Genomic DNA, 14,103 nt, shown 5'->3' on the forward strand with positions numbered 1-14,103 from the left:
TGATCTTTCCTAAGAATTTCATATTCCTTTTTAAGCTCTTCCAATTCTAAACTAAGGCTAGCATGCATTTTTTTCATTTTCCTATATGAATCATGCATGTGTTCAGAAACTTCAAAAAGTTCATCATAAGTTAAGTCACATACCTCTTCTTGATCTGACTGATCAAGATTGTCAACCATTAAGCATAGATTAGTGACTTCCTCTTCCTTTTCTATTTCTGACGAGTCTGAAACTGAGTCCGCTCAAAAAGCTCGTTGGAACTTCTTCTTGCCCTTGTTCACAACTGGTTACTCCTCTATCTTTTCCTTGCTAGAATTGGCTTTGAGTTTTGGGCAATCCGTCTTTATATGTCCAGGTTTCCTGCACTCATAGAAAATAATTTCATTTGAAACCTTGGCATTTCTATTGAATTTACCTCTATTCCACTGCTAGCATCTCTTCTACTTCCTCTTCAGAAAGCTTATGTATTATTTAGTCATCAATGCGATGTCGTCTTCATCATTGGGTTGTGAGTGTTCACTCTTAAACTCTTCCACATTTAGTGCTATATTTTTCTCCCTTCGTGGTTCACCTGCATCAATCTTTCTTTGGCTAACTCCTTGCTCGTAAGCAATAAGCGAACCAAGAAGATTGTCAATAGAGTAAATGTTTAAATCCTTAGATTCTGTAATTATAGTAATTTTAGCATCATATGTAGTAGGTAAGACACAAAGAATCTTATTAACCATTTCATCATTTGTTAACTCACTACCCAATGCATGTAAAGAGGTGACTATTTTTGTGAATCTTGTGTACATATAAAAAATAGATTCATTTGGTTTCATGTGAAACAGTTCATAATCATGCAACAAGATATTAAGTCTAGATTGCTTAACCTCATTAGTCCCCTCATATGTTATACAAAGTCTATCCCATATTTTCTTTCCATTTTTGCAAGTGGAAACCCACATGTAATCTTCTGATTTTAAATCACTAAAGAAACTATTCAAGCATTTGGCATTTAGTTGTGCTAAGTCACGTTCTTCTACTGTCCAGTCTACAAAAGGTGTTTCAACTCTAACTCCGTCAACTAATCTAGTTGGTTTTGTATATCCTTCCTGGACTAAGATCCACATACGATAATCAAGTGACTATAAAAAAGTAGACATGCAAGTTTTCCAAAAATCAAAAGGTATATTATCAAACCGTGGAGGGTTAGTTATTGAGTAACCCTCAGGTGTGTTTTGATTTCCAAATATAGCCATTTACGTTAATCAAAAAGTAGTCCAAATTTATGATTTTAAAAAAAAGCTCTGATACCATTTGTTGAAACTCGTTCACTATGAATTAGGTTGTTAAGCCTAAATTTATGTCCGACGGCTAACCAAGAGGGGGGGGGGGGGGGATTAGGGGGGGGGGGGGTGAATTGGTATTTTAAAAATTAATCTATCTTTTGAGTATTTTAAACTAAAATTAAAATTTAGTGTTTTTTTTAGAAATAGTTTTTCAACCACAGTTTTAAAACAGTAAATCAAAAAAATAAAAAGTAGCGAAAAAATAAAGACACCAGATTTATAGTGGTTCGGTCAAAACCAGACCTACATTCACCCCCGGATGAACCCTCCGAGTATTTCACTAATACCACTAGTGACTCTCCTTTTTCACCCACAGTAAGGCGAAGAAGCCTTTACAAAAACTCTTTTCATCACTACTCGGTGCGGCAGAGAGCCATCGTGATTTTACACTATCCCCAGTGTTGGAAGAGAACCGTTCATCCTTTTATACTCTCCTACTGTGGGCATTCAACCCTTCGTCCTTTCACACTCTCCTAGTGTGGCCAGAGAACCCTTCATCCTTTCACACTCTCCTAGTGTGGGCAGAGAACCCTTCATCCTTTCACACTCTCCTAGTATGGGCAAAGAACCCTTCATCCTTTCATACGCTCCTAGTGTGGGCAGAGAACCTGCGATTTTTCACACTCTCCAAGTGTCGGTAGAGAACCGGATCTCCTTGAAAGATCTTCTCACAAGAATTCTAGAAGGAAGAAAGAAAAGAGTGAAGTAATCCCAAATCACAAGTAGAGATTCTTACCTTTGAACACCGAGCGAAGCCTTCACGCTCTAGTGATAGGAATCCTCCTTTGAATGCACTCTCACACTCTCTCCTTGACTCTTCTTTCAATAGGCACGAAGATCAATGAGCAAATAGATTGGGTGGCAGTAAAAATTGCACCTTATATAAGAGAGACAAGAAAAATCGTCCAAAAACTGCAAATATTCAAGTCAACACAAAATGGATCGTCCCGTACGATCGTAGATCATCCTGGATAATTTTACTTAAAGTGTCGGAAACGATCCTAATAAAATTGGTACAAACTATTTTCGTACACGATCATCATCCCGTATGAACTAGGTTCGTCCAGATGAATAGTTATTTCATAGGTCTGTTCCCAAATTACCACAGGATGTAACCAACTTACTTAAGTCAGTTACCATCGTCCTGGGACGAACAGGACTTCGTCTGGATGAAATTTTTATAGAGGGCAACTCATCTTGGCACGATTATGAATTCGTCTGAATGAAAATTTTATAGAAAAAACTTCATTCGGGGACGATTTGGATTTCATCTGGACGAAATTTTTACAGAGCCCAAGTCGTCCTGGAAAGATTATAGATTTTGTCTGAACAAAATTTTTACAGAGCCTAACTCGTTCTGGGACGATCAGAACTTAGAAAAAATTTCTCCAAAACCCGTTTGTTCCATTGTTCTTATAAGGAGATAACTGACCTGATTGTCCTGTACGAATTGTATTCATCCCATACGATCAGTACAAATTTTTTAAGATCTCCTCATGTGTGTGTGTGTTTATTCACTCAATTACAATCACTCACTCCAAACTTAACTCATACAAAAATTACAAGCTTCAAAATACAAGACATCTCATGCTGAATTTGATTTGAAGTCTTCAGTAGTTTGGAGTTCAATTTTCTTGAAATATTAGTACTCACAAGAGAAAAAATAAATTTTCCAAAAAGTGTTAGGAGATAACTACATATAAAATAATAATATTTGGAATCATCAAAACTATATAAGTTGCAAGAATGTAAAACATGCAAATAGCAACTCTCTTAACAATCTCTCCTTTTTTGATGATGGCAAAATAATTATTATTTGTAGAATTTTAAATTATAAAAATCTCCTAAACTCCCCCTGAATTAATGAATACATGAAAATAAGAAGGCATTAATTCAAAATTTTTGTTTTTCAAAGATTTTATACAAAATCAAAATAATATCACACAAAACATAATATTACACAAAACAAAAACAAAAAAAACACACAATGAATAAAAAAATATAAAAATACACATAAAAAATACAAAAAACATAATATCACACAAAACAAAAAAAAACACACAACGAATAAAAAATACAAAAATACGAAATTGTCAGGCTTCTATTCAGTTGGACTTTTAGATTCCAAGCATGTTACTATTCAGCTTTCCAACGATCTTGACTACAGTCATGTTTTTGCTCGTAGATCTTATTTTATACTTAACTGCCAAATGCAGATTTTGAAGTGGACGCCTTTTATTGATGTGAAAGAAGAATCCCCTATTGTGCCTATTTGGATTTTGTTTCCTAATCTTAGACTTCACTTCTTTAATGCTAAAGTTTTGCATGATCTTGGATTGATTTTTGGTCGCCCATTACAAACCGATCAAGCTATTGCTTCTAGAACCCTTCCGTCTATGGCTAGGGTTCTAGTTGAAGTTGACATAACTAAGAAATATGCTAAGGAAGTTTGGGTTGGATCTAAAGCCTTTGGATATTTACAAAAGGTGGAGTTTGAAAAAGTGTCTGCTTTCTATAATCACTGTAAAACTCATGGTCATTCGGTTTCTGATTGTTTTAAATTACATCTATAGCTTAAAAAAGTTTCCAGCAACTCCACTAAAAGGGTGGCCACTACCGTTGCTTCCACGGAGAAGGTTGGAAATGAAATTTTAATCCCTCCGGATAATGTCATGGTTTTGGATCATACTCCTTGCAACTCACCTGAGAGAGTTTTTCCTAATGATAAACCTATTGAGGAAGGTATTGAGATTTCTAAAATTTTTGTTTCTATTAATTTCATGCTTCATAATGAAGAGTATCCCAGCTTCACTGTGGATAATAATGAGAAGGGAAAGTATAGTGTGGAGGATTATGAAGAAGGGGAATTTATCCCTAATAAAATTCCTGAACCTATTAAGGAGGTTTAAATTTAAAATTTGGAGAAAGGAGTTTATTCCAACATTGCCTCTTCTTCCAACATTGCCTCTTCATCTGCTAATGTTGATTAGGATTCAAACACTAATAAAGAGGAAGGAGTTCTTAAGGAAAAAAAATGCAAAAGTTCCTTTACCTGAAACACCCATTTCCACTAGGGCTCAAGCTAATATAAAAATTTCCAATGATTAAAGCCCTTATTTGGAATTTGAGGGGGATTGGGGGTCGGATTCTAAGACCCCTATTAGAAACTTATGTCATGTACATAATATTCATCTTTTGGTTTTAATTGAACCTTTTATCTCTTCTGATAAAATTATTGATACTGCATCTCGTTTGGTTTTTAACATGAGTTTTTCTAATTCTTCTAATAAAATTTGAATTCTGTGGAAGTGTCACCTCAACATCTATGTCATCTCTAATTTTCACCAAGTTGTTCATGTACAAATTTCTTACTTCAATTTTATATTGAATGTCTCTTTTTTGTACGCTGCTTGTACTAGAGTTGGTTGACTCCCTCTTTGGGAGCTTTTATTAAATTTTGCTCGCACCTCTAATGGTCCTTGGTGTGTGGGTGGTGATTTCAATATTATCTCTAGTGCTAATGAAAGGATAGGGGGTAATCCCCCTAATGTAAATGCTATGGATGATTTCAATTACATGATTTCCAATTGCAACCTAACGGATATTGGTTTTTCTAGTAATACTTTTACTTGGAGTAGAGCTTCTATGTGGCAAAGACTCGATATATTTCTTTTTAATAATGATTATATAAGAGACTTTCCTCTGACTCAAGTTCTGTACTTGAGTAGAACTTTATCTGACCATGCTCCTCTTTTGATGAGCGTTTCTGATAATAAAATTATTGCTTCTTCAGCCTTTAGATTTCAAAACATGTAGATTCCCCATTCTGACTTTTTAAATATGGTTTTTAATAATTGGCAAGCCATTATCTCTCCTGACAATAATATTAAAGGCATGGCTCGCCTCTGGGCGAAGTTGAGTAGACTTAAACAAGTTCTTAGAAGATAAAATAAACATGTTTTCAAAAACATTTTTGCTAATATCAAGGAAGCTGAAGATCAAGTTTTGGAGTTAGAAAAACTGCATTTGAAAAACCCTAGTGATGATAATCTTTCCAATATAGATAATGCTAAAATTTAGCTTTTCCAATTACAAAATGAGGAAGAAATCTTTTGAAAACAAAAGGTTTCTACTTCTATGGTTTAGGAAGGGCATAGGAACACTTCTTTTTTCCATGCTTTAGCTAATAAAAATAGAATTAGAAGTCACATTTTTAGAATGTTTGACAATATCAGCTGTGTTTATGATTCTGATGAGTTAATTGTTAGTTCTGATGTGAATTACTTTAAAGAGATTTTTAATAGCTCTACTTTAACCATTCTTATTGTGGATTCTCATGTGATCCCTAATGTTGTGGATGAGGAAGACAATCGCTTACTCACTCAAATCCCTTTGGAGGATGAAATTTGGAGCACTGTTAAAATTATGAATAGCAATTTTGTTGCTGGTCCAGACGGTTTTACAACTAAATTTTTTGTTAAAACGTGGGATATTATTAAAGTTGTTGAGTCTAGTAAATAGGTTGTTAGACCTAAATTAATGTCCCAAAGCTTCCAAGAGGGGGGGGGGGGGGAATTGGTATTTAAAAATTTTCCCTCTTTGATAAGTTTAACCGAATTGAAATTTAATAAATTTTTATAAAAAGTTTTTCAGCCACAATTTTAAAACACTAAATTAAATGCAGAAAATAAAAAATAGTAAAAATAAAAGAACACACGATTTAGGGGGGGGTGAATTGGTATTTAAAAATTTTCCCTCTTTGATAAGTTTAACCGAATTGAAATTTAATAAATTTTTATAAAAAGTTTTTCAGCCACAATTTTAAAACACTAAATTAAATGCAGAAAATAAAAAATAGTAAAAATAAAAGAACACACGATTTATAGTGGTTCAGTCTAAACCAGACATACATCCATGCCCCAGAGGCATCCTCTGAGTATTGCACTAATACCAATAGTGTCTCTCCTTTTGCACCCACAGCAAGGAGGAGAAGTCTTTACAATCACTCTTTTCACCACTACCCGGTGCGGTATAAAACCTTCATCCCTTTACACTTTCACTGGTGTTGGCAGAGAACCATTGTCCTTTTACACTTTCACTAGTGAGGGTAGAGAACCCTTCGTCCTTTCACACTCTCCTAGTGTGGGCCGAGAACCCTTCGTCCTTTCACACTCTCCTAGTGTCGGAAGAAAACCGAACCCTTCATCCTTTCACACTCTCCTAGTATGGGCAGAGAACCATTCGTCCTTTCACATTCTCCTAGTGTCGGCAGAGAACCGGATCTCCTTGAAAGATCTTCTCACATGAAATCTAGAAAGAAGAAAGAAAAGAGTGAACAAATCCCAAATCACAAGTAGAGATTCTTACCTTTGAACACCAAGTGAAACCTTCACGCACCAGTGGTAGGAATCCTCCTTTGAATACTCTCTCACACTCTCCTTGACTTTTCTTTCAATAGGCACGAAGATCAAATGGCAAAAAGATTGGGTGGCAGTCTAATTTGAACTATATATACAAAAGACAAGAAAAATCGCTCAAAAACTGCAAGTTTTCAATTCTGTACGCAGTGGATCGTCCTGGACGATTTTACATAAAGTGTCGGAAACGAACCTAATGTATATTGGTACGAATTATGTTCGTACACGCTCATCGTCCCGTACGAACTATGTTCGTCCGGTACGAAACGGTTATTACATAGGTCGATTCCCAAAAATTCTACAGGACGTAACCAACTGACGTAAGTTAGTTCAGTTCGTCCTAGGACGAACAGGTTTCGTCCTGGGACGATTTTAAACAGAGAGTTTCGTCCAGGGACGAAAATTAATTTTATACAGAGGGTTCTGTCCAGGGACAAAAATTAATTTCATCATGTGCGATCTCATACAGAGAGTTTCGTCCTGGTACGAAGGTTCATTTCGTCCTGTACGATCTCATACAGAGAGTTTCGTTCCGGTACGAACCTTATTTTTCGTCTGGACGAACAGTGCAAGAGAGGATCCCGAGAAGTTCGTCCTGGGACGAATATTAAATTTGTCCTGGACGATTAGGACTTAGAAAATTTTCTCCTCGCACGTTCAATCCATTACTCTCCTGAGGGGTTGATTGACATGATCGTCCCGTACGAACCAGGTTCGTCCCGTACGATCAGTTCATAAAAATTATCCCCTAATAGTGTGTGTTGTGATTTTTCACTCAATTACAATCACTCTCTTTCTTTAAAAACTTATGATTTACAAATGAATAGTTTGAATCTTCATCACTTGGAGTTGATTTTCCTGAAATGTTAGTACACACTAGAGCAAAATTAAAACTTTCAAAAAGTGTTAGGAAATATATAAAAACAATAATATTTGAAATCATCAAAATAATATAAGTTGCAAGAATATAAAACATGCAAATAGCAACACTCTCTACAAAAGTGGATGTTTTTGATGCTGTGATTGACTTTTTTAATGGCAACCCTTATCCTAAATTCTTTTCTTCCACTAATATTGTGCTTATTCCTAAAAATGATTCTACTGCTTTTTGGAATGATTTCAGACCTATTATTTTGTGTACTTTTTTTAATGAACTTGTAGCTAAAATCATTGCTACTAAATTAATGTGTATCTTACCGAGATTTATCTCCTTCAACCAAATTGGGTTTGTGAAAGGTAGGAGTAAATTTGATAACATTTTATTGGCCCATGAGATGGTTCATGATATTCATATTAAAGTTACGGGTGGTAATCTTATTTTTAAACTCGATATTACTAAAGCTTATGATAATTTGAACTGGCTTTTTCTTTACGAAGTGCTATATCTGTTTGGCTTTAATCAGGCTTTCATTAAGCTTATTAAAAATATTATTGAAAACTATTATTTTTTATTATCATTAATGGTCAGACTCATGGCTTTTTTAATTCTGAGCATGGGTTAAGACAAGAACGTGTTTTTGCTACTCTTCTTTTTTTGGATGCTGCATTCTCGCAGCCCTAGAATGTGCTTAGGTTTTATTGTAATCTTTAAAAAAAGGGACCACCAGCTCTTAGGTTTTATTTTTCTTTCTAATGTAGCTCTTTTGAGCATTAGCGAGCTGGATGTGCCTTCTAAGGACATTGTAACGTCTTTTTTGAATATTAACGCGTAGGCCCCTCTGAGGGTTTTAACAAAAGAAAAACCAAGAAAAAGAAAAGAGTTTAGTAAAATAGAAATACTTAATTAGATCTTGAGTGTTAATTATAACTCTTTACAGACTTTTGATAAAAATTATAACTTAAGCATAATACACTTAGCATAATACACTAAAAGTTCCATTGTAGGCTCTATTAGTGATTAATCTTTTTAAATATCTAAACACGTTAATTATCATCTTGATATATTCTTAACTTTACTCTAATCACATATAAATGATACAATACTAAACAAAAATATAAGAAATAGAAATTTGTTAACTAGTAATTTATCAGGCATAAATTTTTCAACGCTCGACATTTAAATTCATTCTATATTTCATACTTCCTAAATTTTACCACCATATATCTGACAAAAAAAGAAAAAAAGCAGCTTAATTTTTCTATTAAAAAAAATAATCTACGCCTTATCTAACAGTTGTTTTCCTTTTTATCCTTATCCAAAATAGATAAATATATTTATAGCCGACTTCATTGAAAGTCAGGAAATCAACAGCCGTTCATAAGCAGATCGTACGGCAAGAAAATAGCTATCTTGTTATCTCGGCACGTCATAAATAAAATGCGCCACTGCATGACATGTGCACCCTAACGTGGCGACACTCCACCGTAATGATCGACCTATATAATGACCAACGCTACTCTGAATCCCAACACACAATCTTCAATCATTTCTGTTTCTACCAATTGTGATTAGAGTGAAATTGCAAGTATCCGTTCATAATGGAAGCCGCTAAGGAGAAGGTCTCGAACATCTCTGCAACAGCTAAGGCTGGCTTGGACAAGACGAAGGCCACAGCTGAAGAAAAGGTGCTTTCATAATCATCATATTACCTTTTGTTTGACCGGTTTTGTATTGTTTACTTCCAAAAAGCTGAACTTTGCCTGCTAGATAGGTTTGTTAATTAGGCACTGTGAAGTATTATATGAATGGTTTAGTTTGTCGAGTGCCAAAATTGTGGAAGTCACTTTTGTTTAGGCGATTAAAAGAGCAGGTTTTGTGTATGAGATTTATCGCTCATTATTTTATACTGACTCAAATCTTCCTCTCCTTTTTCTCATGATTAGCCCTTCAACATTTGTTTTTCTTCTCATTTACTTAAAATAACAGTCTTCAGTACCGAGTACAACTTGCACTCTTTTTAACTACTTTTCAAGACATTTTTCTATGTAGAATTTTTTGAGAATTAATGTAGCTATTTATGTGTGTAGGTCGACAAAGTGAAGACAAGGGATCCGCTACAGAAGGAAGTGGCGGAGGACAGAAAAGACCAGAAGATTCATCAAGCTGAGTTGGAGAAGCAGCAAGCGTACGAGCAGAATGCTATACATAAGGGAGAAGCTCATCACACAGGACTCGGGCACCAAACTGGCCTGGGCGGGCACCACACAGGAGTTGGGCAGCATACCGGCTTGGGTGGGCACCACACTGGAGTTGGACACCATACTGGCTTAGATGAGACTACTGGTGGCGCAACTGGCTTACACAGTACTAATGCACCAATTACAGACACTAATAAACACTTGCCTGGCCACCACACTGGCACAGGATTGTAGGAAGGCACTTTATGCTCTTCCTCGGGTGTATTACAACATGGCTTTTTAAAGTTATACATGCAATAAATAGGGTGAAAAACTTTGGTATTTAAGCTTGTCGGCTTTTGCATCCCTGAACTTTGTTTGGAGTGACGGTGTGTATTATTTATGTTTGGTGTGAAATTATTGTATCGTGTTGGTTTTTCTTATTTCTACTGTAATCATGATGATTAGTTCGTCTGTGTAATAAAGAATATATTTCAATAAAATACATTCTCGGCGACACATTTTTTATGTTGGATTGATTTAAAAAATAAAAAAACCAGCACAAAAGCAATAGACATTTTAATTGAAGGCGATGCATCTCTTTCTTTTTATTTATAGGTTTAGTGGTATGAGATGGTATGGTGGGAGAGCACAAACCACAAGTGTACCACTGGGAGTAGCAACACAAGGTCATTGTGTGTTTTTGGGTGGTGCTGGTGATTGAGTAGATTCCTGACTTTGTTTTCACTTTTGGTAGTAATAGATATTTGGGTAAGCATATCGAAGTGGAGGGTGTGAGTTGAGGGTTGGCCTATCAGTAGTTGTGGTGAATCTGACGTGTGATGGGGCTAGTGGGCTCCAAAAATTTGAGCCTCTTTTGAGGGAGTTTGAATGAATTAAGATCCATGGTAGATTTTCATAAGGCAAATTGTATTTGAAATAAGTCATTACCTAGAAATTTCACCCTCAATTTATGAAGTCCTTATGATCTAAGTTCTGATTTACTATATAAGGAAGTCCCTACAATTAATTGCCCATTCCAATCACGAGAGAACTTTTGATTAAAGCTAGTTGTCAGTTGTCACACGTATACATGTTTTTGGCATGCACATAGTAGTAGCATAAGTTTGAGGGTTAGAGAGTGAGAGTTTGATATTTAAAATTAGAAATTTTAACATCTTGTTTTTAAAGCGGATGATGAGGGAATGAATGATAGACTGGTTCCCATAGTTTCATTGTCCTTGGTTATCATTGTCCCTAGTATACTTAGTCAGAGGAGGTAGGCGACACAACCTTACAAAAAAATCCTTGACGGTAATGATGGAAGGATCCTTGTCGGCAGTGATATGATGAGTTGTATCATCTAAGGGTATTTTGTAGACCTAGGGTAGGTGTTTGTCTAAGGGGATAATTTGAATCCTCCTTAGTTGATAGAGGGGTTTTTGCCCTATCAATTATATCCTATTATTCATATTTCAAGGATTTAGTGTCATTGAAGAGCGTACATGCTCTAATCATGACCATAATTTAGTTGTGCAAGATTATCCGATTCAGAGGGCTTCTGATATAAGCACTTATATGCAGTTTTTTCGTGGAAAAAACCCATGCCACGTCTTTTTGGAACGAGATGATTTGAGAATGAGTCTTAGCGATATTCTCAACTAGACACTAGTTTTTTGCAAGCTCAAGTGCATTTTTAAATTTGTCGAGCTCGACAAATTATTACGAAGAGTGAATGAATTTTTTCTTAAGTTTAATGATTAATTTCAATTTTAAATATTTTGATGAGTTTTGATATTATAGGATTTTTAAATATTAGTGTACATTTGTGGATGAATTTTTACTTTAAGAGTTTAATGGTTAATTAACGACATAGGATCATGTTCAAGTCAATTTTACACTTATTTTAATGAATTCTCTTGTTACAGACCTTATAAAATCTAACATAGACGTATAAAATAATTATCTAGTTCCATATCACAATGTATATTTGTTTGAGATTTCAAGCCGCATTGACCCCTATCTACCAGTATATAAGAATTGGGCTTGAACTTTGGTTTATTTTCTAACTTGCGTAGCATCACTAGATATCACGTGTGTCCCATAACATGCTCGTCGGGGCCTATGCAAGTATGCTATTGCATGTGCATTTTCTTATGCTTATGTGTATGCATATTGTAGTGCTAATATAGGGGCATTTTTGGGTATATGAGCGTTATTTTTTGGTGTCTCATATAAGTTTGTACTTTTTGTAGTATTTTAACATTCTATGTATCATCGTCTAAAGATAGATCATCTATTTTGGCCTGTAAGCGCTTGCGTGCACTGCATATCTTTTGTCCATGCTTGCGATAAATCAACGTATTTACTAGTCATTGAATGGTGGTCGATTGTTGGGGTCCCGTTATAATTATTGTGCATCGACTAATCTCTCTTGTAGGAGTTCATGTTGCAATTTAAATTTCAAAACTATATTTTTATATAATATAAGTTTTTGATGATTCCAAAATATTATTGTGTTTATTATTATTTCTCCTAATATATATTAAAAAAATTATTTTTGTTATTTGTGTGTACTAATATTTCAGAAAAATCATACTCTAGACTGCTGAAGACTTTAAGACCGATTAGATTAGGATTTATTGTAATTTAATTATGTACATTTTATATTTTTTTTAGTCTGAGACAGTGTGATTGTAATTGAGTAATCGTGCACAAATACACTAGGGGAATAAAAAAACTTATATTTTTAAAATTAATCGTATTGTATAATTATGGATAGTACTGGATGATTTGACCTGAGTGTTCCTCCAGAATGGAGTTGATCAAATCATGCCAAGAAAAATTTTCTATGTCATGTTCATACTGTATGAAATTATATTCATATAGATAATGTTCAGAGTATAAAATGGCTATGTACCTTTTCATCCTGAATGAAATCAAAATTTTTCTGAATTGATCGTATTGTATGATCATAGGTTTGTACATATGAAGTTTAGAGTATGAAATGGGTACGTACCAATTAATCCGGCCATATGAACATGTAAATTTTATGAATTATTCATATTATACGATCTGAGATTTGTACAGTCAATGTGCAGAGTATGGAATGGACTCATCCATTTTCATACCAAATGAAGCTTAATTTTGGTTAAACTAATAGTACTGTACGATATTAAATTCATATAGTATGCTATCCATAGTATAAATCGATTCGTACATAATTGGACCGGATGAATTTGTTCAATTTTGAACACTACAGGAAAATCAATTATTTCTAGCTGCTTTTTTCTGACAGTTTTGTAAATTTTTTGCAGCTTTCTGACGGTAAATTTTTTGTCAAAAAAACACGTGCCAGAAAAATATTTCCAACGGTTTTTTACGGTGGTAAATATTATCGGCGATTTTTCTGCGGCAAAAAAGTCGCCAAAAAAGTCACCATAAATAATTAAAATTTAATTAAAAAAAATCTCTGCCCTGCCCAGAACCTCTGCCCTACCCGGCTACCTAGCAGGCGGCCTTCCCGCGCTAGCTGCCAGCCCAGCTCGAGCTGAGCTGCCCGCTCAGTCTCCCGCCCTGCCTACCGAGCTCCCGACCTGCCCGGGATTCGAACTGAATACACTCGGTTGTGCTAAGTCTCAACCATTATGCTGAGAGGAAAAATGTGTTATATTTCATATTATAATTTATTTAAACTATATCATATTAAAATTATGATTACAAATTAATAAAAAATAAATATTAAAGTTAATAATTAATTAAATATGTTATTTAATTAATAATTAATTAAAATAAATTACTAATTAATTAAAATAAATTAATAATTAATTAAATTAAATTAATAATTAATCAAAATAAACTAAAAGTATTAATTAATTAAATTAATAAAGAAAAATTGCTGGAAAAGTAGGAAAAGTAGCTGAAAAATCACCGTAATTTTTTTTTTAAAAACATAGGCCATTAGAAAATAGGCCGCCGGTAATTGACGATTTTCCTGTAGTGAAATTGATCGTACTATACGATGTTAGTTCATAAATACACTATCTAGAGTATAAAATTAATTCATATATGATCGTACAAGCATTTTTTGAAATGATCATACATATGATGTGCGATCGTACTGTATATTGTGCGATCGTACTATACAATTTGTGATGATCAAATTGAATTTTTTAATTTTCTAAACAATTTTTCGTGTCATTCATATTTAAAGTCTTGAAGACTAACTGACATAGAACTCCTATGAATTCGTACTGCTTATTTACTTTGAGAGTGCAATTGAAGAGTGTTTCGGA

General features: G+C 34.4%; 1 protein-coding gene across 1 annotated transcript; it reads left to right on the top strand.

The window, feature by feature from the left end:
- The first annotated feature begins 9,181 nt into the window (after positions 1-9,181).
- Positions 9,182-10,336, top strand: LOC110108916 (11 kDa late embryogenesis abundant protein). The gene is made up of 2 exons (XM_020839776.2): positions 9,182-9,316; positions 9,719-10,336. Exons 1-2 carry the CDS (start codon positions 9,230-9,232, stop codon positions 10,061-10,063), a joined length of 432 nt encoding a protein of 143 aa, XP_020695435.1. The 5' UTR covers positions 9,182-9,229; the 3' UTR covers positions 10,064-10,336.
- The last annotated feature ends 3,767 nt before the right edge of the window (positions 10,337-14,103 follow it).

Source organism: Dendrobium catenatum, unplaced genomic scaffold (genome assembly GCF_001605985.2).
Source record: "Dendrobium catenatum unplaced genomic scaffold, ASM160598v2 fragScaff_scaffold_1646, whole genome shotgun sequence".
In the NCBI taxonomy this organism is placed as follows: Eukaryota; Viridiplantae; Streptophyta; class Magnoliopsida; order Asparagales; family Orchidaceae; genus Dendrobium; species Dendrobium catenatum.